The sequence below is a fragment of the Saimiri boliviensis genome, chromosome 2, assembly GCF_048565385.1.
Source record: "Saimiri boliviensis isolate mSaiBol1 chromosome 2, mSaiBol1.pri, whole genome shotgun sequence".
Classification (NCBI taxonomy): Eukaryota; Metazoa; Chordata; class Mammalia; order Primates; family Cebidae; genus Saimiri; species Saimiri boliviensis.
Window position 1 is genome coordinate 121,747,929 of NC_133450.1, and position 27,126 is coordinate 121,775,054.

The 27,126-nt window shown below is 34.8% G+C and overlaps 2 protein-coding genes across 2 annotated transcripts; both read right to left on the reverse strand.

The window, feature by feature from the left end:
- Window positions 1–577: 577 nt before the first annotated feature.
- Window positions 578–6,236, reverse strand: OR4K1 (olfactory receptor family 4 subfamily K member 1). Its single transcript, XM_003935778.3, has 2 exons — window positions 6,024–6,236; window positions 578–1,688 (listed from the first exon to the last, which is right to left on the reverse strand). The coding sequence occupies exon 2, from the start codon at window positions 1,667–1,669 to the stop codon at window positions 734–736; it is 936 nt and encodes a 311-aa protein (XP_003935827.1). The 5' UTR covers window positions 1,670–1,688; window positions 6,024–6,236; the 3' UTR covers window positions 578–733.
- A 17,617-nt stretch (window positions 6,237–23,853) lies between these two features.
- Window positions 23,854–24,837, reverse strand: OR4K2 (olfactory receptor family 4 subfamily K member 2). Its single transcript, XM_003935820.1, has one exon. It carries the CDS (start codon window positions 24,835–24,837, stop codon window positions 23,854–23,856), a length of 984 nt encoding a protein of 327 aa, XP_003935869.1.
- Window positions 24,838–27,126: the final 2,289 nt, after the last annotated feature.

Sequence of the window (27,126 nt, forward strand, 5' to 3'; positions counted from 1 at the left end):
ATAAAAATAAGGCGTGTGAAAAGTGTATATATATTGATACATATATGTATGTATATGTACATGTTGCTGTTGATGACACCAAATATCTACAAAATTTTGTAAAAAGCAAAAATTTATGTCAAATAATCTAAAGGAAAACAGAAAAAAAATACAGGAACAAAGTAGTAAATACAGAAAACTATAAATATACAAATATATAACCACCAAATTACAAATTCTTAAAATAATACATAAGATAAAGAATAGCTAAAAATGTATAATGATAAGGTGAATTCCATATTGTAAAATAAAATACTTTTTGAACTATGTCAATGTATGTTGCAAGGTTATAAATAAATTGGGTAAAGATATCAGAAATTCAATATGCCTGTACATTTTGATTGCCAGGTCTAAACATATCATGTATTGAATTGAAGAGAATCACAAGCTTAGTAACATGAATAACATTTTATGCATATTGGACTCTCTAAATTCTTTATAAAATCTTTAAAAAATATTACTAAATGTTTTCAAGACAATTTGTATTTTAGAATTATAGACAATGCAAAAATAGTTAACATTATATTTAAATAGAACCAGAGACTGATTTGATGAAATTTCCTTGCATTTAAAACAAGAAGCCAATTCTGTAACTCAATAAACCATGTCTCTGGCAAATATGGTCGGCATGACACTGTGATACACTGGAGGGTCTTCATTCTAACTCAGAATTTATGCTCCTTCATAGTGAACCCTAGCTTTTCCAGGAGTTCACATGATGGTTTCTCAGCCTCCACATGGCTGATTTCACATCTTCATTCCTCAGAGAGTAGATGATGGGGTTCAACAAGGGAGTACAAACAGTGTAAAAGAGAGAAAGAAATTTGTCCACAGAAAGTCTGCTAAAAGGCCATATATAGAAATAAATGCAAGGCCCGAAGAAAAGAATCACCACTGTGATGTGGGCAGTCAGTGTAGAAAGAGCCTTGGATGACCCACTGGAAGATCTGCGCCAGACACTGATCAAAATGATGGTGTAGGAAATAACTAAAGCCAGAAAACAGCTCAATGAGATCAGGCCACTGTTTGTTAGGGTCATAATTTCCATTTCATATGTATCCATGCAAGCCAGCTCTATCACCAAGGGAAGGTCACAAAAGAAGCTATCTACCTCATTGGGACCACAGAATGGCAGGTCCACTGTAAAAGCCAAGTGGCTCACAGAATGAAGAATGCCCACCGCCCAGGAAATAGACACAAAAATTACACATAGCCTCTGGTTCATAATTGTACTGTAGTGCAGCGGCTTACATATGGCTATAAATCTGTCATATGCCATAGCTACAAGCAACATCATCTCACTCCCAACAAAACTGTGAAGAAGGAATATCTGGGTCATACAACCCTCAAAGGAGATAGTCTTGTGCTCAACAAAAAAGTCTACGAGCATCTTGGGGGTGGCAAAGTTAGACTGGCAGATATCAATGAAAGAAAGATTACTGAGCAAGAAGTACATAGGAGAATTCAAACGGGAGTCAACAGAAATGATGACAATAAGTAGGACATTGCCGAGCACTGATGTCACATAGACTATAGAAAAGATGGCAAAAAAGAAAAGTTGAAGTTCCCAGGAATTAGAGAGTCCCAAAAGTACGAACTCAGACACCACCGATTCGTTTGTGTGAGCCATGTATCCAATATGCAGTTATCTAAAAAAAAAGAAATTAGTAAAATATCACAATGATTGGGATTACAATACCTCTAGTTTATAAACAAAAGAAATGTAGTCAATTATAAACAAAAAAAATACTCCTTTGATTAAGTTATATCTATTTATGCCTGTAAATACTAATTGACTAATATTTAACACCCATGACTGCTATGAAAGTTGAAAGGGTGTGAAAAAGAGGATTATATAGGAATCCCTGGCATAATTAGAAAAAAAAATACTCATAAAAAAAATTGAAATACAAAATCAGAAACAGGAAAGTATAAGTGACAATACATTAAGAGCATAAATATTAATAAAATTAAAGAGATTATGCCAATGTGGTAAAATAAGTTTTAGCTCGAATAACTTTTATTCGAGCTAAAACTTCTTAAAAGTTTTAAATTTGCTAGCCAAAAATGAAGCAAACGTCTATGATTTCAGGCAAAACAAAGTAACAGGAACAAAGATACAAAGGTAAAAGTACAAAGATGTATTTTATTCAGGAACCTGTGAGTTGAATGGCCTGGCTGTAGGAGAGGGCATGCTAAGAAACTGTAAAAATTAAATTACAAATGGTAGATCAGGAGTAAATCATGAATGCAATTGGCATTAAACACAAGATTAAATGGAATTGAAAATCATAATGTTCTTGGAAGTATTTTAGGAAACAACAGAAGTGGCAGGACACAGGTGCTCATGCCTCTAATCCTAACACTTTGGGAGGCCCAGGAAGGTGGATCACCTGAGGTCAGGAGTTTGAGACCAGCCTGGTCACCATGGTGAAACCCATCTCTACTAAAAATATAAGAAATCTGCTGGGCTTGGTGGTGTGTGCCCGTAATCCCAGCTACTAGGGAGGCTGAGGCAGGAGAATCACTTGAAGCCAGGAGGCGGAGGTTGCGGTTAGCCAAGATCACACCACTGCACTACAGTCTGGGCAAAAAGAACAAAACCCCATCTCAAAAAACAAACAAACAAAAAAATAAATGCAATTTGTCATAATAGAGAATGAAGAGCCAATAGTTACACTCTGAAAGTTTCTCTGAAGGTCAAGGACACTTCCTTTCAACCGTTTAACAAACAGTTAATCAAAATTTACCCTCTGTCACATAAAAACCAATCTACTATAAATGAAACAATAACCAACAATGTGTTTTCATTCTCTTTCTTCTGACTTTTATCTCTTTCTATACATGCTTGACAAACTTGAATTTGTCAAAATTGCTAACAATTTTTGAGTCCTTTAGGAAGTATCTCACATGGTTCATTTCAAATGCATAAGAAATTCTCAGAAAAGAAATGTGAACTAATATGTAAATGGCCGCTTAAATGTTTTTTGGCATTTTACTTAACACACATGGCCACTTGGTCACAGAGAAAATCATACACAACCTTCCTAAAGTGGTTCAGAAAACATGTTTGCCTTAGCTCTGTGTATCCAACAGTACACAACAGATATTTATTTGTTCTTATACTAACTGAAGCTCTACACACCTCCATATTCTTCAGTGGTTTGGTCAAACTAGGTTATTTAGATACGACCAAAATAATAAATGTTTTATATTTTAAAAGTTAAAATTGTATAGGTAACCATAAACCAATTTAAAAAGTGTTTCAACTGTTTTCAAGCTTTCATTATGTAATTTTAACCTGGATGTTGAAGCACTATATCCTACACTTTAAGGAGCTTCCATGTTTGCATTTTATTATGATACATAGTTTTAAGAAGAATGTAGAAACCTAAGTTACTCAAGAATGTAAACAGATTAATGACACATAAACTGACCTAACTACAAATTTCCATTATGGGATCTCATTTCCATGTGGAAGATTTGGAACAATGCCGGCACATCTGATCATGTGTATACATGAGCAGGGGAAGTGAGGAAGCAAAGAAATATTGAAAAAGAAAGATATTCCCATTCCTAAGAGTAAAAAAAATTCCTACAGAACTACAGTTATGAATTTAAAAACAATAACGTTTGACACCATGAGGGATTGCTTATAGCATTCAATTCATTGTGGAAAGCCTATTAAATATGGATATTTAATAGAATAAAATATTCATTTTCATAAGTTATTAAGCAAAAAATTATCCTTGACACAAAGCTTGCAAATAAATTTAGATTCTACTGCTACTGGTAAAGAATATATACCAAGCCGGGCGTGGTGGCTCAAGCCTGTAATCCCAGCACTTTGGGAGGCCGAGTAGGGTGGATCACGAGGTCAAGAGATCGAGACCATCCTGGTCAACATGGTGAAACCCTGTCTCTACTAAAAAAACACAAAAAAATTAGCTGGGCACAGTGGCATGTGCCTGTAATTCCAGCTACTCAGGAGGCTGAGGCAGGAGAATTGCCTGAAGCCAGGAAGCAGAGGTTGCAGTGAGCCAAGATCGTGCTATTGCACTCCAGCCTGGGTAACAAGAGCGAAACTCTGTCTCAAAAAAAAAAAAAAAAAAAAAAAAAGACTATATACCAGTTCATTATACAATAATAATAATGAATGATTATAATTACAGTTAAAAAATACTCCATAATTGAAGTGTCATTCATGATGAGATTTGCCACTTAAATGAATCACACAGTATTTTGCACATACATCTATTATAGCAAATATTAGAAAATGTCCTTCAAAATAGTAATATTAATAATGTTTATAGCATTTTCTATGTTCTAAGCAGTATCCTAAGCATATGGCATGCATTTGTACTCATTTAATGCTCAAAATAACTCTACAAGGTAGCTACCATTCAAATATACATTTTATAATTGAGGGAACTGAGGCACAGAGAAGCTTAGACGAAGTAAATACCTGAGTTTACAGTACTAGGAAGTTGTCTGCTTGTAGTTATGACTTCTACAGTAGACGGGGAGATGCTTTTGGACAAACAAAGCTAAATCTTATGAGTGATAGAACAGAGTGGTGGGGCTCTAAACTGGGACAGACTTGGATTCAATCTCAGCTCCTAAAATTTGTCATGAAATGAACAGTTCCTTGACTTTTCTCAACTCCTTTTCTAACATGTGAAATAGCGATGTCCGTTGTTACATTTCAGAGTGGAACATAATAGGCATGTACATGGGAGTGGGGATTGATATAGAGATGAAAGACAGTGCTCAAGAAAACAAAGGGGGAGAAAGAGGGAGAAGAGGAGGACAGGAGGAGGAAGAAAAGAGAGGGAAAAGGAGAAGGAAGAAGAAAGAGAATAAAACATGATTAACAGCAATGTTAAACAATGTTAGTGGTATTATTCCTTTTTCAAAAATCATCTTATCTTCAAAAAATATATATTATTAAAATATCCAAATTTCCCACAAATCATATCTTTTTGATATCTAATAAGTGATTAGGTTTTTAGTCTTAATTTTTTAAAATATAGGAAACCATTAGAAATTCCTCTCCAGACTATGATTTTTTTTTAATGCAAGTAGAACAGATCAGGTTCAACGTTATATCTTGTTTTCTTCTTAATAATTAAGGGAGGTACCCACAAGTATAGACAAATAACATTTGCTACTTTCTAGCTGTGTGACTGAGCTTAAAAGACAGAACTGGGTTGTCTCTAAAGCTAGTTTCATCTCTAAAATTCTAAATGCAGAGGCAGTTATGGAAACACGTAGAGTTTATAAAAGTCACCCAGAATTCCCTGGGGGTCCACAGAACACCCGGAAGCTTCTCCATTACTGAATCACTAATTTTGTCATTGCCACTGTACGTCAGAGATAGGAGTGTTTTCAGATCCCGAAATAATACCATAAAAAAATTCCCTATTCTTGGTGTAAAACCAAGTTAGATATGAAAGGGTTGGTTTTACATTAATATATATCTATAAAATGTGTCAACAGAACTCTGAAATCATAAGCATGAATAACTTTTCTTGTCTTTATTTTAAGGTATAATATTAGTTTCCCTATAAGCCTAGAAGCAATCAATAAAAGATATCCTATTGACCATTACTCTAGTCTGTAATTAAACATTTCTTCATCTGAGACAAATTTAGAGAGTCAATAAATATTTGTTAATGGCTAGTCACTGAACACAAAGCATAAAAGCATCAGAGAATGAACAGATAATGGTTGTAACATTTGTTCCTCTGTTTATCAGATTCTGATCCTCTTCTTACCAGGGTTGCCCAAAACCACTGCAGAGGAAGAATCATACAGACAGAGAAGTGAAGAACAGGAACGTTCTTCTTCCAGAGGGAGTTGTCAGTTTGACTGAGACAACAATAACTCCCACTTTGCTATCTTCTAGTTGCTGATTTTGCATCTGTAAGAGATCATTTTTCTGTAGTCCAACAATATGTTCACAATGAATATAAAATACTTACACTTTTTAAAAGGGCTCTAAGTCTTTCACCTCCTCCTTATTTTTTCCAGTTTGGTGTCCTCTAGTTTCTCTTTCCACTTTCTGCTAGAACTCTTCATGCTGAAAATATTTGTAATATAGTCTTGACTTGATCCGTTTTAATTTGGTTCCCTACACTATGCCATGTGGAAGCAAGTCTCTCAGGTCATGTCCTCAGGTAGTGAGGGCTCTGATCCTCTTGCACTCAACTGAGCAATTACAGTATCTTAAGGCAATATGATATAAAGCCTTATAACCTCATTATAGAAAACTCATTTCATTGGTGAAGCAGGAAATCACCCTTTATAGATCTGAAGTCACCTTCCGGTGGGAGTAATTATGTTTTACAAAATAATGGTCCAGGAATGGAAAAGAAAAAAATGTTGTTGTTGTTGTTGTTGTTGTTTTTGCCAATAGTGGATACATAGGAAAGCAAAAGACCACTTGATTTTAACAGAGTATCAGTCAGCAAAGGAAGTATTCAACTCCTTTCTGTTAATAAAATAATCACACAATCTTAAAAATGATCACCTCGCCTCAGGGTGCTTCCTCCAATCATATCTTATGCCCACTACTTCAAAAGACAATTTATTCTATGCTCCACTGGTTCTACCATCTGTAACTTAAAGAGTAAATCTATTAGCGCTTTGATATTATGTGTCTTCAAATATTTTAAAAGGCTCTCATTTATTCCCTAAAAAAATTTATTTCTTTCCCAAAATACATCAACAGCCCTTTTCAACTATATTTTATATAGTAAGTTTTCTAGATCTTTGGAAAAGTGATTATTAAACTGCAGAAGAGAAAAACGAAGATTAGATATATTTAGTAGTCTGTGGTCAGACAGCTAGTAAGGGTCAGAACATCTTAGTGGGGATTTGAAATCAGATCATTAAAATAATATTTAACATATACTAAGTACCAAAGTGTCAGGCACTGTTTTAAGTTCTCAATATATAGTTCTCAATATTGAATATTGTTTTAAGTTCTCAATATTGAATCTTCCCATAACACTACATGGTAAATGCATTTGCTAATTCTATCTTATAATAGTAAGTCAGAAATACAGAGATGGTAAGCAGTTTCCCTAAGTTCCATAGCTGTAGAGTCATTAAACTAAAATTTGAACCCTGGTATTTGACTCCAGGGCCAGCTCTTGACATACTGCAACATACTATTTCAGATCTAAATATAAAACCCATGCCATTGACACTATGCTACAACTGAGAATTCCTTAATATATGCTCTTGATTCTAATCTTTTCACCTACTACGAGGTATTGGTTCTTTAGTTGAACCAGAGTTTCCCAACTTTGGCACTATTGACATTTGGGGTTGAATTACTTTGTTGAGAAGGACTGTCATGTGACTGCAGAGTGCTCAGGAGCATCTCTGGCATTACCCATTAGGTGCCAGCTACGCTTTCCTCCCAATTATGACAACCAAAAATGTCTCCAAACACTACAAAATGTCCAGTTGAGGAGGTGAAAAATGACACCCAGTTGAGAACAACTGTGTTAAGCTGTCTTTGGCTTGCATTTTTAGCCTCTCCCTGTTTCATTTAACTTTTCATTTAATCTGTTCATCTACTGACAACTGCTCAGAGTCACTCATCAAAAAAATAAGAAACTCCTAAACTCTTCTATTGTCTTTAATCGTTTTTTCTCTTAATTTTTTTGTTTTTTAAAAAAGAAATTTCTTCTAAAAATGTTTACAGGTTTCCCTCCAAATCTTTTCTACTATTCAGAATTTTAAGATGCTTCACTATGCCTTTTGCTGCCACAGTCAGGAAAACTACTTTATCAAAAGTACCCAAAGACCTGGTAATGATAGCTAACTCTCAAACAGAACACCTCCTGCTTTGTCTTTCAGAATTTTTAATATTAGCTTCCTTTATCCATGCTACTGCCCCTTAAAATTAGATTCCAAGAGGTTCTAGCCTCTGGCATTTAAATTTTTCCCCTTTTCCCCCTGCATTTCTTGAACCTTCTTTCTCTCTTTATGTCCTTATTAATCTTTCTTTCTCTCTCCTCCATGTTATCTCCCTTTCTTGGGCATTTCATTCATCTCTCTGGCATCAATGATCACCTCTGTATTATGACCTCCAATTTTGCAGTACTGTTCCCACTCCCCACATTCCAGGATTCCAGTCTGTTTCTGACAGTTTTTGAATGTGACTATTCGTAACCATCTCAAACCTCAGTTCTCACAATTTCCCAACTCAACTAAGCTCTTTTTCTTCAAACTTTTCTCAATTAACTTTAAGGGAAAACCTTCCTTTCTCCTGGTCCTCACTCTTCCACTTGAAACATTTCATTATTCCTTAAGCATATAAATAAATCTAACATCCTTAGCATGAGAGCCAAAAATATATAAACTGCTTTTATCTTTACCATACACTGCTCTCTAGCAAAAAACAGACTAGTCAACATTTACTAAGCTGGTAAACGATTCCTTATTCATTTTTTCATGTCCTTCACAGATACCTATTCCAGGACAGATGCTACCACCTCTAAAAGCCTTCCTAGAGGTGTAAGTCAAAATTTCTATTTCCAAATGTTTCTGTAGCACTTTGCTTGCATATGCATTCTATCTTCTCCCAAGGTATAGTGAATTCTTAATAGTTTCATGTTAGCTTGTCATGCATATTAAATACAAATACAGTCATCAAAACAGCATGGTACTGGTACCAAAACAGCGATGTAGACCAATGGAACAGAACAGAGTCCTCAGAAGTAATGCCACACATCTACAACCATCTGATCTTTGACACACCCAACAAAAATAAGCAAAGGGGAAAGGATTTCCTATTTAATAAATGCTGTTAGGAAAACTGGCCAGCCATATGCAGAAAGCTGAAACTGGACCCCTTCCTTACAACTTACACAAAAATTAACTCCAGATGGATTAGAGATTTAAACATGAGATCTAACACTATAAAACTTCTAGAAGAAAACCTAGGCAATATCATTCAGGACATAGGCATAGGCAAGGACTTCATGACTAAAACACCAAAAGCAATAGCAACAAAAGCCAAAATAGACAAATGGGATCTAATTAAACTTAAGAGCTTCTGCACAACAAAAGAAGCTATCATTAGAGTGAACCAGCAACCAACAGAATGGGAGAAAATTTTTGCAACTCACCCATCTGACAAAGGGCTGTCCAGAATCTACAAAGAACTAAAACAAATTTACAAGAAAAAAACAAACAACCCCATCAAAAAGTGGGCAATAGATACAAACAGACACTTCTCAAAAGAAGACATTTATTCAGCCAACAACCATATGAAAAACTACCCATCATTACTGGTTATTAGAGAAATGCAAATCAAAACCTCATTGAGATACCATCTCATGCCAGTTAGAATGGCGATCATTAAAAAAATCTCAAGACAACAGAAGCTGGACAGGATGTGAAGAAATAGGAACACTTTTACGCTGTTGGTGGGAGTGTAAATTAGTTCAACCATTGTGGAAGACAGTGTGGCAATTCCTCAAGGGGATCTAGAAATAGAAATACCATTTGACCCAGCAATCCTATTATTGGATATATACCCAAAGGATTATAAATCATTCTACTATAAAGATATATGCACATGTATGTTTATTGTGACACTGTTTATAATAGCAAAGACTTGGAACCAACCCAAATGCCCACCAAAGATAGAGTGGACAGGAAAAATGTGGCACATATACACCATGGAATATTATGCAGCCATAAAAAGGGATAAGTTCTTATCCTTTGCAGGGACATGGATGAAGCCGGAAACCATCATTCTCAGCAAACTGACACAAGAACAGAAAACCAAGCACCACATGTTCTCACTCATAAGTGGGTGTTGAACAGTGAGAACACATGGACACAGGGAGGGGAGCATCACACACCAGGGCCTGTTGGGGGATTGGGGGGCCAGGGGAGGGACAGCAGCAGGTGGGGAGATTAGGGAGGGATAACATTAGGAGATATACTTAAGGTAGATGATGGGAGATGGATGCCATAAACTACTATAGTATGTGTATAACTATGTAACAATCCTTCATGATCTGCACATGTACCCCAAAACTTAAAACATAATGAAGACTCTTAGAGTATATATTATTTCTCTTCCATATTGAAACTTCTTGAATTCTTGTGCTTTTTATGAATCATTCATACCATTTGGTAAAGAGATGTGCCAAAAGTGCATTGTCCATAAATGTGTTATAGTATTAATGGAAATATATTTCACCCTGTATTTTTCATTCACTGAACAGTTTTACTTTCCTGCTTTTCCTGAGCACAGAATCCTTCCTGCCAAATGGCCTAGAACTCTGCAAACTGTAAACCACCTGCAGAAACTCCATCTTTACATGGAGCAAAAATATTTCATCTCATTGGTAGTACAATGTCATAATTAAGTAATTGAAACCAATGCCAACAATCAACCAGCAAATGCAAAAAGAATAACATAACTGGTTTGGGTTGAAGCATAGAGAAAATAGTTTATCTGTTATATTGGAAGTAAACCATATTTTGGTTACCAAGTAACAGGTAAGAATGTCATAATGGATTTTCCTAGGTACAGTCAGAGTTTTTCATAATCTTCCCAACTGTCTCCCCAAGTATACTTCATCTCATTACCTAATTTCTCACAAGTTACCCCTAGCACACTAAGACACGGACACATAAACATCTTCATCTTTTTTTAATTAATTATTTTTTCCATAAGTTATCTGGATATAGGTGGTATTTGGTTACATAAGTTATTTAGTGGTGATTTTTGAGATTTGGGTGCACCCATCACCCAAGCAGGATATACTGTACCATATTTGCAGTCTTTTACCCCTTGTCCTCTCCCACTCATCCCCCCAAGTCGCAAAATCCATTGTATCATTCTTATGCCTTTGCATCCTCATAGCTTAGCTCCCACATATCAGTGAGAACACATAGTGTTTGTTTTTCCATTCCTGAGTTACTTCACTTAGAATAATAGTCTCCAGTTTCATCCAGGTCACTGCAAATGCTGTTATTTAATTCCTTATTATGGCTGCATAGTATTCCATTGTATATTTATACGCCATAGTTTCTTTATCCACTCTTTAATTGATTGGCATTCGGGTTGGTTCCGTGATTTTGCTATTGTGAATTGTGCCCCTATAAACATGCATGTGCAAGAATCTTTTTTCAAATAATGATTTCTTTTCCTTTGGGAAGATATCCAATAGTGGGATTCCTAGATCAAATGGTAGTTCTACTTCTAGTTCTTTAAGGAGTCTCCACACTGTTTTCCACAATGGCTGAGTTTACATTCCCACCAGCACTGTAGTAGTTTTCCCTGTTCACCACATCCACACCAACATCTACTGGTTTTTTTATTTTTTGAATATTGCCATTCTTGCAAGAGTAAGGCATTGTGGTTTTGATTTGCAATTCCCTGATCATTAGTGATGCTGAACACTTTTTAATATGTTTGTTGGCCATTTGTAGATCTTCTTTTGAGAATTGTCTACTCATGTCCTTGGCCTACTTTTTGATGGGATTGTTTGGTTTTCTTCTTACTGATTTGAGTTTGTTGTAAATTCTGAATATTAGTCCTTTGTCAGATGTGGAGATTGTGAAGGTTTTCTCCCACTCTGTGGGTCGTCTGTTTACTCTGCTGACTGTTTCTTTTGCCATGCAAAAGCTCTTTAGTTTAATTAGGTCTGAGGTATTTATCTTTGTTTTTTTATTGCATTTGCATTTGAGTTATTGGTCATGAATTCCTTGCCTAAGTCAATGTCTAACAGGGTTTTTCCAATGTTATCTTCTAGAATTTTTATAGTTTCAGGTCTTAGGTTTACATCTTTCATCCATCTTGAGTTGATTTTTGTGTAAGGTGGCAGATGAGGATCCAGTTTCATTCTCCTACATGTGGCTAGCCAATTATCCCAGCACCAATGGTGAAAGGGTGTTCTTTGACCACTTTATGTTTTTGTTTACTTTGTCAAGATCAGTTGGCTATAAGTATTTGGGTTTATTTCTGGGTTCTCTATTCCTCTGTTCCATTGGTCTATGTGCCTATTTCTATACCAGCATGATGCTGTTTTGGTGACTATGGCCTTATAATATAATTTGAAATCAGGTAGTGTGATGCCTCCAGATTTGTTCTTTTTGCTTAATCTTGCTTTGGCTATGTGGGCTCTTTTTTGGTTCCGTATGAATTTTAGAATGGTTTTTTCTCATTCTGTGAGGAATGATTATGGTATTTTGATAGGGATTGCATTGAATTTGTAGATTGCTTTTGGCAGTATGGTCATTTTCATGATATTAACTCTACCCATCCATGAGCATGGGATGTATTTCCATTTGTGTGTGGCATCTATCATTTATTTCAGCAGTGTTTTGTACTTTTTCTTGTAGAAGTCTTATGACTCCTTGGTTAGATCTATTACTAAGTATTTTATTTTATTTTATATTTTATTTTATTACAGCTATTTTAAAATGGGCTGAGTTCTTGATTTGATTCTCAGCTTGGTTGCTGTTGGTATATACAAAAGCTATTGATTTGTGTACACTAAATCATGTATCTGGAAACTTGGCTGAATTCTTTTATCAGTTCTAGGAGCTTTCTGGAGGAGTCCTTAGGGTTTTCAAGGTAAATGATCATATTGTCAGCAAACATTGACAGTTTGACTTCCTCTTTACCTATTTAGATGGCCTTTATTTCTTTCTCTTGTCTGATTGTGCTGCCTAAGTCATCTAGTACTATGCTGAAGAGGAGTAGTGAGAGTGGGCATCCTCGTGTTGTTCCAGTTTTCACAGGGAATGCTTTCAACTTTTCCCCATTCACTATTATGTTGGCTGTGGGTTTGTCATAGATCACTTGTATTACATTACAGTGTATCCCTTGTATGCTGAGTTTGCTGAGAGTTTTAATCATAAAGGATGCTGGATTTTGTCAAATACTTTTTCTGCATCTATTGAGATGATCATGGGATTCTTGTTTTTAATTCTGTTTACGTGGTGTATCACATTTATTGACCTGTGAATTTTAAACCATCCCTGCATCCCTGGTATGAAACCCACTTGATCATAGTGGATTATCTTTTGGATATGCTGTTGGATTTGGTTAGCTAGTATTTTGTTAAAGATATTAGCACCTGTGTTCATCAAGGATATTGGTCCCTAGTTTTCTTTTTTGGTTAGAACACCCTCATCTTGACTGTTACTTCTAATACATGATTCTCCTATTTATTGATCTTCTCTAAGGCATAATGTAATAATTGAGTTATATATATATATATATATATCTGAACACAATCTACTTTTAATGTATATATTTGTTATGTATACCTACCCATTAACATGCATGTCAGAGATGTATATCAATTCTTTGGTCTTTATACTGTGAGATAAACCTCTTCCATGTTGTAGTATTTATAAGTGCCTTTTTCTTTTGTCAAACTGGAAGAGTGCCATGAATTTCTCTAAGTGACCAATTGCAGATTTTAGGATTTTCTATTAAATGGTCAAGGTTCATATTCCAATGGGAATTAATATGTTCCACCAGATATTCTCATTGGAACAAGGCAAATAACATCCCACTTTGCTGACAGCTACAGTGAGGATCATAAGGCCATAGGAGAAAAAGAGAGTCATTCAGCTCTTGGGCACTATGTGGAGTAAAGTGTCATCTGTGAATTCTATGTAAATGAACCTGATACTCCAGAGAAAATGTGGGGGAAAGTATGTTCTTTTGCCTAAGTGAGAAATACTTTGACTTGGGAATGGATGGGCATACTGGGTCCTTCCATGTGTAATATGGAACAAAGGGTATTGATTAAAACTTAAAGGACATGGGTTCTTATTCTCAATTCTACCAATAACAAAGAATATGTTATGGAACAAATCACTGTAACTCTCTTAGACTTAGTTTACTGTTGTACAAAATAATCTGTAATATCTCAATTACACTAAGAATAAAAAGAACTATTAAATGACTCATTAGCATATGTATTTAATTTCATACAAGCAGTATCATCCTTCATGTATGATTTTACAATTACTATTTTTTCACTCAATAATTTGTTTTTAACACTTATCAATAGTGATAAACATAGTTTTAGTTTATTCATTTTAATTCTGTAGAATCTCCATTATAGAAATACAGTACACTGTGTATTTGTCATTTTTAGTGAATAGACATCTGGATTGTTTCTAGTTCTTGCTATTATGAACAACATTAAAATGAGTACTTGCAGAAATAAATATGTGCCAGAGCTTCTCCAGAATGTACACTTGGAGACTAATTGCTAAATTGTAAAAAAAAAAAAAAAAAAAAAGCCCATCTTCAACATTACTATTAGATATTTCCAAATTATTCTACAAAACTATTTAACAAATTTGTACATTTTTTCAATTATCGGTTTATTGTCTTTCAGGTTTGAATGCACTTTTCAGTATGTGCTAGGTGTTGAACAATGAAATTTCTTTAAGTATTTCTCTTTTTAAAGTGAGCACAATATTTTGCTTTCTCACAGAAGGGTGCTAGAAGCACATTGCAGAAGGAAGAAACCGTCTTACCAGTTCAAGCATCAGCTGGGGGCAGTAACACAGGTGTGAGGAACACCAGTGGAGACTGTCCAAGCCACAGGCCCAAAACTTGATCTCTCTACAACTTCACAGCCATAGGCTGGTGATAATCTTTCAGGAACCCTTTTACACAGAAACCAGGGTCCCCCATTTGGAAGAGTTCCTACCCATGCCAGCACCTACATTTCCTTTGCACATCCAGTCCACTGGTTTCTGATCTCCTCCTCCCCAGCTTGCATGAAAGGTGGGCTATTAGTTGCCCAGCAATTGGAGACCAGCTCTGACCTAGCCAAATCAGTGAGCTTTTTTACTCACCAATGAGATGAACCATTCATTTCCCAATGAAACTTAACAACGTCTATTAAGATTGCAGTTCCTTGAGTATTTATCTTTGCTATAGGTCACCCCACCTAGAGTTTACTTATATCTTATAGTTACCTTTCCATTATAGTTCATTCTTTATACAAAATCATTTAATCTGTTGCATGGTTTCTGTCTCCTGAATGGACACAGATAGCTACATATTTCTACAAAAAGTGAATGAAGATTTTATTGAAATCTTTTAACAATGGTCATCAAGTTTCTCTCTTGTTCCTTTTAATTCTGCACCTTACACATTTTGAGGTTGACATTAGTATTATACAAGTTTGGGAAGATAGTATAAATATGGAAAACATTTTTTAACAACATAGTCCCACTTAAATTAGGTCTGATACATTCAATATAATAAGTCATAAGGAAAATGCAAATTTAAAATACAATTAGTTACAACTCCGCACTTGTGAGGAAGCTAAAATTAAAAAGACAAATAGTAACAAATTTTAGCAAACATGTAGAGGAAGTGAAATTTTCATGGGAATGTAGGAACATAAAATAATGTAAGCACTTGAAAAAGGGTCTGTCCATTTCTTCTAAAAAGTTAAACATACACCTACAATATGATGCAGACATTTCAATTCATTATTTGGCTAAAAATGGAAAAATAAAGTACATAACCATATAATGGAAAAATAAAGTACAAAAACTAGGCACAATAAAAATGTCTATTGACAGTGAATAAATCAATACACTATAGTCTTCCCAAACAAGGAACTACTTCTAAGCAATAAAGAAAAATATAATATTGATATGCATATCAAAATGGATGAAATTCAAATAAATATACTGAGTGAAAGAAGCCAGACCAAGGAAAAACAATAGAACAAGTAGTGGATTGGGGAGGGATGGGAGAAAACTTTTGGTGTCATGGATACGTTCATTATTTTGATCATAGAGACATTTTATGGGCATATGGCAAAACATCAAATTGTGCACTTTAATACATTCAGTTTATTACATATCAACTATATCTTAGTAAAGCTGTCTTTAAAAATACTACTACCATGCGACTCAGTCATCTCATTCCTAGCTATCTACTCATGAGAAATCAAAACCTAGGTTCACATAAAACGTAGACATCTGTAGCAACGTCACTGTTAATTGCCAAATAGTTGAAACCACCCATATATTCTTCATCAATAAGCAGAATAAACTATGACCCTCAAAACAATATGGATAAATTTCACACACATTTTGCTAAAGTGCCAGCAGGAAACCAGATTCCAGAAAGCTACACACTGCATGATTATATGAACATCTGAACAAAAGCAAAACTACAGAGATGAAAAAGAAATCCATTGTTTTCTGGGGTGTAGAAGGTGGCAAGAAGTTATGTTTTTGGAAATAGCACCAGGAAAATTTGGGTGATGGAACTATTCTGTGTGGAACTGTAGTGGTAGACAAATAACTCTATGCATTTGTCAAAATCCATAGAAATATACAGAACTAAAAGTGAATTTTACCCTTTGTAAAAACTTTTTAAAGATAATCACAAATATAGTTAGAGAAACAGCTTTACTCTCCTTCAACCTAGCAAAAGTACAAACAGGCAACAGATGCTGGAGAGGATGTGGAGAAATAGGAACACTTTTACACTGTTGCTGGGAGTGTAAACTAGTTCAACCATTGTGGAAGACAGTGTGGCGATTCCTCAAGTACCTAGAAATAGAAATTCCATTTGACCCAGCAATCCCATTACTGGGTATATACCCAAAGGATTATAAATCATTCTATTATAAGGACACATGCACATGTATGTTCAGAGCGGCACTATTTACGATAGCAAAGACCTGGAACCAACCCAAATGTCCATCAACAATAGACTGGACAAGGAAAATGTGGCACATATACACCATGGAATACTATGCAGCCATAAGAAAAGATGAGTTCATGTCCTTTGTAGGGACATGGATGAACCTGGAAACCATCATTCTCAGCAAACTGACACAAGAGCAGAAAATCAAACACCACATGTTCTCACTCATAGGTGGGTGTTGAACAATGAGAACACACGGACACAGGGAGGGGAGCACTACACACTGGGGTCTGTTGGGAGGAAATGGGGGAGGGACGGGGGGTGGGGAGGTGGGGAGAGATAGCATGGGGAGAAATGCCAGATATAGGTGAAGGGGAGGAAGGCAGCAAATCACACTGCCATGTGTGTACCTATGCAACAATTTTGCATGTCCTTCACATGTACCCCAAAACCTAAAATGCAATAAAAATAAAAAATTTAAAAAAAAATTTTTTTTAAACTACACCAGTACAGGGAAACTAAACAACTTGATCCTGAACAATTTCTGGGTAAATTATGAAATCAAGACGAAAGTTGTAAAAATTCTTTGAAATAAATGAAATAGAGACACAACATACTAAAGTCTCTGGGATATAGTAAAGGCAGCGCTAGAAGGAAATTGTACGGCATTAAATGCTTACATCAAAAAGATGGAAAGATCTCAAGTTAACAATATAATGCTGCACCTCAAGGAGCTAGAAAAACAAGAACAAACCGAACCCAAAATTAACAAAAGAAAAGAAATACGTAAAGTCCAAGCAGAAATAAGAGAAATTGAGACAAAAAAGGATACAATGTAATCAATAAAACAAAAATTAATTGGTTCTTCAAAAGAGTAAACAAAATTGATACCACTAGCAAGACTAAGAAACAAAAGAGGAAATTCAAATAAGTACGATCAGAAATGATAAAAATGACCTGACAACTCACACCAAAGAAATACAATAAATAATAAGAAACTACTATCAATACCTCTATGCACACAAACTAGAAACCTAGAAGAAAAGAATTAATGTGTATAAACATATACTCTTACACAATATAGCACTGGCACTCCTCTCCAGAGCTATCAGGCAAGAAAAAGAAATAAAAGACATTCAAATTGGAAAGGAGAAAGTTAATTATCTGTTCGTTGATAACATGATCGTATATTTAGAAAACCCTAAAGACTCCTCTAGAAGATTCCTAGACTTGATAAGCAACTTCAGGAGAGTCTCAGAATACAAAATCAATGCACAAAAACCAGTACCATCTCTATACACCAAAAAGCTTCAAGCTGAGAACCAAATTAACAACTCAATTACATTTACAATAGCACACACAAAAATAAAGTGCCTACAAATACAATTAATCAAGGTGGTGGAATATCTCTACAAGGAGAACTACAAAACACTGATGAAAGAAATTGAAGATGACACAAAACAATGGAAAAACATTCCATGCTCGTGAATTAAAAGAATAACTATCATTAAAATGACCTTATTACCCAAAGCAATCTATATATTTAATGCAATTCCTATCAAAATACCAATGTCATTTTTCAGAGAGTTAGAAAAAAAACTCTAAAATTCATATGAAACCACAAAAAAAATCCCAAATAGCCAAAGCAATCCCAAGCAAAAAGTGAAAGAATAAAACTAGACCCCTACCTCTCACCATATACAAAAATTACCCCAAGATGGATTAAAGACCTAAATGTAAAACCTGAAACTATAAAATACTTAGAAGAAAACCTAGAAAAAGTATTTTGGACATTGGTCTAAGCAAAGAATTTGTGATGAAGACCCCAAAAGCAACTGCAACAAAGACAAAAACAGGCAAAAAGGACTTAAACAAACTAAAAAGCTTCTGCACAGCCAAAGAAATAATCAACAGAATAAACAGACAATCTACAGAATGAGAAAAAGATATTTATGAATTATTCCTCTAACAAGGGATTTATATCCAGAATCTACCAGGAACTCAAGCACCTTAACCAGAGAAAAGCAAACAACCTTATCAACAACTGGGCAAAACACAGGAATAAACACTTCTCAAAGAAGAAACACAGATAGCAACAAACACAAGAAAAAATGCCCAACACCACGAATTATTAGAAAAATGCAAATTAAAGCCATACAAGATACCATCTTACACTAGTCAGAATGGAGTAGCCTGCAAAGTTCTATTTTGTGACTTGAAATGTGATTATAATGGTTATAAATATATAATTATATTTATAAATATAAATATCATAATTTGCCTTATAATAGTTCATTAAGCTAAACATATTTGTATATCTTTATCTTGGTTTTACACTGCAATGAAAAGATTGTAATAATAAAAAATATTACAGTAATGGCTAATGACTGATGGAGTCTCCAATCCATCCTCTGTTAGCATGTTTTCTTTTGCATAAAAATCTTCAAATCTCCAAATTGATTTTTTAAGCCAAGGTTTTCTACGCAAAGTAGATTCCACCAATTAGATGTACCAAATGAGCTTTAAAAAGCCTAAGTGAGGCAGAAGGCATCTACTGATGTAATTGATGCTGGTAAGCAAGATGATGATGAGATGTGAGGGAATGCAACTGTGGCAGCCGTACCTGTGTCCAGTGACTATTCACCACTTTTGAGAGTGTTGAGGGTGATGAAGGAGTGGCAGTGACATCAAGGCTTTTTGCCTTTTTCCTTTACATCACACTACTGGGTTAATGTGCTCTGGAATGCAATAGCAGCCAGCCTGCAATGCATGTTCCTGTAAGTCTTTGAATTATTCACAAGCATTTAATACATGGTATTAAATCTGCTTAATTTGCCCAGTGGTTTATGTTTTCTTTACTATGGGACAACCAATATAAGTATACTCTAACAAGAAAAAAATTAAATATAAATATATTATATTTAAAAATGACTAATTAAATCACTATTTCTAGTCTCAAACTAAAAAAAAAAATTCTCCTCCTTTAAGTTTTCTTTAACAAGTGGTAAGTGGGAAAAAGGAGAAAAATCTAGCTTTTGTTCATGGCTTCAGATTCCTAGTACAGTTAAAAGGTAAAGAAAAAAGATAGGCAAATTAACAATGGTCTTGCATTTAGTAGTCATAAAAATGGAAAAAACCTGGAACCTCCAGTCCTAAAACATTTTTATTAAAAAAAAAAAAAACAAGTATACATCTCCTTATATTGGCAGCATAAATTATCAGAGTAAAAAATAATGAAAGTATGCCGGGCGCGGTGGCTCAAGCCTGTAATCCCAGCACTTTGGGAGGCCGAGGTGGGTGGATCACGAGGTCAAGAGATCGAGACCATCCTGGTCAACATAGTGAAACCCCGTCTCTACCAAAAATACAAAAAATTAGCTGGGCATGGTGGTGCGTGCCTGTAATCCCAGCTACTCAGGAGGCTGAGGCAGGAGAATTGCCTGAACCCAGGAGGCGGAGGTTGCGGTGAGCCGAGATCGCGCCATTGCACTCCAGCCTGGGTAACAAGAGCGGAACTCTGTCTCAAAAAAAAAAAAAAAAAAAAATGAAAGTGTAATATTTTAGTAGAGTAGATACTGAAATTTGAGAGAGAGAGAGAGAGAGAGAAACAAAAATCAGAGAGAAAAACATGTCAATTGAATTACATCAGCAATAATACAGGCAGAATACATCAATCAATGATCGCATAGATATTTTCAATCTCATTTGAGTGTTGGTCCTGCTAACTCTAGAATAATTTGTACATATTTATCTCATAGATGTAAGCAAAATTATTGAAAATAATTCCAAACAACAAAGCATAACAGAAACTTATAAACTGAAAAACTATCAAATTGCTTAGTGGATTTCATTAGCATCTAAGCGTACATGCAAGAAGTTCGCATGAATTAGATTTCCCCAGCTGTTTTCTTCTCTCTGTTTTTCAATGGACACATACATCTGAAAATCATGGAAAATAGTATCGGGGGGGAAAAGGGAGATAAGAGAATTACTCCAACTCTCTCAACAATTTTGCTTTAACTCTGTTGTTTAAAAATGCATGAGTAGAGAAGACTTCTTAAGTTTGAAAATACTTTTTTTTCTTTCTTTCTTTCTTTTTTTTTTTAATTTTACTTTAGTTTCTGGGGTACATGGAAGAAGAATTGTCTTGGGCCACACATAAAATAGACTGACACTAACAACAGCTGATTAGCTTAAAAAATAAAATTACAAGAAAATCTCATAATGTTTTAAGAAAGCTTACAAATTTGTGTTGGGCTGCATTTAAAGCCACCTCATGAGTGCATGCAACCTGAAGGCCATGGGTTGGACAAGCTAGACCTAAAGTTGATACAGTCTGAGAACATCTGTTTTAGGAAAAAAAAATCAAAATAACTAAAAAAACGGTTGTCAGGTCCCATTCTAGGGCCTTGGAGGAAATCCATGCAAAGGAGGAGTTCTAAAACTTAAGCTTTACTAGCTTTATATAAATCCACCATCATTATACCATATAGTATTTATTCTGAGTTTTCTTAAGCATTTTCAGAAACAAACATAATTTAAAATTTTTATTGCTATTACATATATCCAGTTCCTCCACATATTAAAATTTACACTTTATCTGTTTTCATCTGTACCTGATTTTTAACATTTTTCCATCTGCATTCAGTTATTCTGCTTAAGATTATTTAGTATTTTTTACTATTGTCGAGCTTCACGGCTTCCTAAACACTTAGAAGAAGATGAGGTTGCTTGTCAGCACGGTCTGCTTATAAATGCTTTGGAACTCCCTCAATTGTGTTATTGCAAATTGTGAAGATCACTTAAAACTATACTTGTCCTGTTACATTTACATTAACTAGTTTCTGCTTATCTTCTATTCTCTGCAGAACGTCATTTCTGTTTCTGGATACTCTGGTGGCAACTGGCACCATCATTACTATTGCTTAATGAGTCCATGGCCATGTCACTGCAGTATCCTTGGTAAAAGAGTGCCAGCATCTTGTCTAAGAGATATGTCCCAATCTAGGGCCTTGAAGGAAAACCATCCACCATGAGTACCAGAGATCTAACTAAGATTTTTTTAAGTGTCTATATAACATGAAGAGGTATCATGAATATTGACTCTTCACACTAAGCCACCAAGAAATGGGGTAGATATTTCCATTTATACATGTTAAGTCTTCCAGTGGCTTTCTGTAATCCTTTCTATTGGCTACAGAAATTTACTATCAGTCCAACTACTCAATCTCATTATTGACTTGCCTTATAGCTCCACCTTTGAGAGTATGTTGGCAAATGTTCTTGAGTTTTAGAATTCCCCACAAAAGCACTGAAAATCAATAGCATCTCTTCCAAAAGATTCCACAGTTTTATATTGCAAAAATCAGTACAGTTTTTAAATACTCCCTGGACAAATGAATATATCAACTGAAAGAACTATTTTGAGTATTTTTTAAACACCAGATAAAACATTCTACATAAACAAGGTCCTTGAATCTGAACATATTTGTACATATAACTGCAACTAAGAGAAAGTTCACACTTAAAACCTAAATTGGCCTATTTGTTTCTCTATTTAAAATAGAATTATGCTAATTTTGTGCTTACATAAGAATGTTTTATGTTAATATTGTAGACATTATTATCTAATAATTTCAAAGCTACTCGGGCTTTAAACACAGTATCACAAACTTTCAAGGTGTAAATTTGTTCCTTATTTTTTTAGTACATTAATGAAGAAAAAAAACAAAAACTGATAAAGAAAAATACACTCCTTTTCTAATTTTGCTTAAAATGAACATCTAAGAATGTTCTATTTTAATTGTCTCTCATAAATGATAATTAATGAATTCTGTTTGTCTTCTCCATTTATTCAATCATACCAGAAAATAACAACCTGATATTATCAAATACTGTGGTTGCAATATATCTTTCCATTTGTGGATACATGTTGAATCATATATAGGACACTATATTTTATCAATATCATTTAGAAAATTCTAAATAACAGTTAACTCATGTTATTTCATTTGTATGCCATCATTTAAAGATGATTTGCAAAGCAGGATATACAGAATTATGTTTCTTTCACACTTGCAATTCCAGTAAGTACCAGCAGCAGGTGGTAGTGATAATTTGCATACAGTAAAGCAAATATTGACCCTACCAGGCTTATTTATAATAGTAACAAAACCTATTTGTGTACAAAACCATGCCTATTACATTCACAGTATATTACTAAATGCAGATTTCTTATTTTTACATCCAAATATTTCAAGAAAAAAGTAACCAAAATGCAAAGCAATATAACACTTTAAAATGAAAGCATGGACTTTCCATGAATTCAACCATTATAAGTTGTGTCTCTTAATTCTAGCTTTAACTTCTTGGGAATTAAGTAACCATAGAGTCTATACAAAACAAAGTGTACTGCTCTGCAACTTATTACATAATGCTTTCTGATTTGCAGAATTCTCCAGCCTGCCTACTCAATTCTGCATTATCAGAAAGAAATATCATGACCGTATTGCTTAGATGATGAACTAAAAGTGACTTACAGCATTTTTATGGACATCATTAACATGTGTAATAAAAATATACCTAGAGTTTTCTTTAATAGAAGAGATCACAAATTGGTTTAAATGTTAAGTAGGAGTGGCTTGGGAAAGTATGTCAAAAATCACTGCTTTTCTGTATGGAGTTTCTAAGGATGATAGAATCTCACTAGTTTGTCATACTTTAGAAGCATCTCACGGAATGACTCAATTTCTAACTGCGTGTAATTGTCATTATCTCCTAGTTCTGCTTTAATCTCTATTTCTTCTTCTCATTCCTTGGTCCTCTTTTCTAATACATTGATTATTGATATTGAATTTTCTAACTGGAACTGTCACTCTTGAAATTTTTAAAGTCTTTGCTTCTAGAATAAATTGTTCTCATTAACTTGCTTTTCTGAAATTTCAAATGTATTTTGAACACATTCATCTTCATGAGAATAATTTCAACATTCACTGACCTTGAGCCCTCACAAATTCTTGGCAATTACAATTTGATAAGAACTCTCTAGAAAGAAGAGCCTAACACAGCATTGACACTAATGTTCTGTGTCACGAAAACTGTGACAATTAATGCCTTAAAGGTAAAAGCTAGCAGTTAAGTAGAACTAAAAGATAAGATGAAAAATAATTAGAAGGCATTGCCTTATTAAAATTTAGAAACCTATTTTTCAGTTTCCTCATGGCTGTCTTTATTTCTTGATTCCTCAGCGTATAGATTACTGGGTTCAAAATGGGAGTAAAGATGGTATAAAACACAGACAGAATCTTGTCTATGAGAAAGCTGCTTAGTGGCCACATGTAGATGAAGATGCACGGTCCAAAGAACAAGAAGACAACAATGAAATGAGCTGTACAAGTAGAAAGGGCCTTAGATGATCCTCTGGAAGAATGATGCTTCACAGTAACCAGGACCGTAACATATGAATCAAATAAAACAATAAAGCAAGACAAAGCAATTATGCCACTCGTTGAGATCATAAAGAGGCCCAGAACAGACGTATCTACACAAGCCAGCTGGAACACCACCGGAAGGTCACAGAAAAAGCTGTCTACCTCATTGGGACCACAGAATGGTAATGTGAGGGCAAATATGACCTGACTCATTGAATGCATGATTCCCACAATCCAGGAAGCCACCACGAGAGCAACACACACATGGGGACTAATGATTGAAGCATAGTGCAGGGGCTTGCATATTGCAATATACCTGTCAAAGGACATGGCCATGAGTAAGATGATCTCAGTGCCAGTGAAAAGGTGGAGAAAGAATATTTGTGTAAGGCAGCCATTGAAAGAGATGGTTTTGTGACCTGTTAGGTAATCTGTAATCATCTTGGGAGTGGCAAAAGAAGCAAGAGACATATCAATGATTGAAAGATTGGTAAGCAGGAAATACATAGGGGAGTGTAGGTGAGGGTCCACTATAACTGTAATGACTATGAGGCTGTTACCCACCATTGTTGCCACATAAAACAATGAAAATACCATAAAGAAAAACATCTGCAGTTCCCAGGAATTAGAGAGCCCCAGTAAAACAAATTCAGACATGGTGGACTTATTGGCCACATCCATTGTCTTGATTTACAGGTAGGAGCCTGTATCAAAAGAAAAAAAAAGAGGAAAGTCAGATCCAATAGGAGAAAAAGATTCATCTAATAATCTGTTTTCAGAAATTTTATTTTCTCTATAAAATTTATCTTAACTATTCTTTCCATTCTTCTCATTTGGTATATTGGATTGAAAGGAAATTATGGAATGTTGGAGCTTATGGCAAAATACTCCTTAAATCACAGGTGTTGAAAAGAACACTTTCTTTTCTGGTACTAAATGGCAATCCAACCAAGATAATATCATTCTGAACAGACCTACCTACCTACCTGTTTGTCCATCTATTCATCTATGTAATCCTAAAGATAACAGTAAGCACTTACTTTATGCTGACAATGTGTGAAACACACATACACATATATGTTTAGTCATTTGGAATTTGTCCGTAAAGACATCCCGACAAAAACATATAAAAATTGTATCACTTGTAAGGGCTCTTAGGCAACATTATAGTGAAGTTTCAATGGACAGTTGTAGAGCTCTTGTAAATTTCCAGAGATGAACTGTTAAAGTATTCCCAGATAAAGTTTTCTGTTTGAAACTAAAAAGAAACACATAAAAAGTTAGTTTTGTTGATATTCATCCAGAGAAAGAAGACTGATTTATTACAACATAGTCATATAGACAAAGGAAAGTCATTTAACATCTTTTGGTCCTTTCTTTTAATTAAAATATGAACATGTTCCTTACAAATATCTATCATTCTATGATTTAAAAGTTTATATCCTAAAGAATATATAGGAACATTTTTATGGGAAAGTGCTCAAAGATCAATCTCTTTCATTTTACCTCTGTTTGAATCCTTCTGTAAATGTCAGTATATGTAAACTGTTGTATTGACCTCAGCTTCATGGAATAGGGATTAGGAAATGGGAGTGTGAAGGGCAAACATTTAAAATATTTCAGTAGAACTCATTTGTAAAACACTTTTACTTACCAAATCTATAGCAGAACCAGGGCTTTAAATTACCCAGTGTTAAGCAGGCTCTGACAGAGCAGAGAGGGCAATTTTAAAAATAAATAAATGACCTAGTTGAATCATTAGTTGTGTAACAGCTGTGGATAAAATGGATGTTTTAGGGACTTGGGAATTGAACAAGACATCATCTTGCAATGGGATTTATTAAACAAAATGGCATTATTGAGCTCACAAAGGAAAGATATTTCAAGATTCTTACGGGAATTTATGATGATTGTTTTCACCTGGACCTGAGAGACTCAGGGACTAGAAGCTGGGACAGTCTTGATTTCAAACAGCAGCAGGAAATATCCAGTCAACTAATTCTAATAAGCACTCTTGATTATCTAATAGTATATTAGAAGCAATGAAGAACAAAATCCAAAACATTTGCCTCTGCTTCAAGTAATTTACAGTTATTTGACGATATTAAATACCTATAAATAAAACAATTGGTGAAAAATGCAACCTAATAAACCTAGTGTTCAGCCAGTTCTCAGAGACCATGGATGAAGTAGACTTCAGTTAAAATAAAAAGGTGATGTGCAGAATCAATCAAGCAAGTGTTCTTGCAGGAGACATACCGTGAACTTAGGATACAAACTAAAATATCTACTGGCAGAAGAAAAAAAAAATGCATGAGGAGGGAAAACAGTGCAACGTATTTGCCATGAAACAGTATACTTAGCAGTTTAGAAGAATAAGAATGTCTTTCCAAAAATTTATCTTGATATAAAAGATAAGGGATCATTTTAACATAGTGGAAAGAATTATGATTATTTGAAAGGAGTATTTTGTAAGAATTTATTTAGATAATTTGGAGAAGGGAGAAATTTAATACAGATCATTAATTGAAATGGAGTTAAGGAGATATCTTGGACTAAATTACCAGCAATGTGAATGTGATTGCAATTAATTAAATGAGACTTCCAAGTAACTGTCATCATGAATATTTTTATTCATGGAATATTAATATGATTAGTATCCAGTGGAAGTCTATGTAGTAAACTGAATATTTTCTTTTTGAGACAGAATTTCACTCTTGTCACCCAGGCTGGAGTGCAGTAGCATGATCTTGGCTCACTGCAACCTCTGCCACCCAGGTTCAAGTGATCTCCTGTATCAGCCTCCCAAGTAGCTGAGATTGGAGGCATGAGCCACCATGCCTAGCTAATTTTTATATTTTCAGTAGAGGCAGGGTTTCATCATGTTGGCCAGGCTGGTCTCAAAGTCCTGACCTCAAGGGATCTGCCCACCTCCCCCTCGCAAAATGCTGGGATTACAGGCGCGAGCCA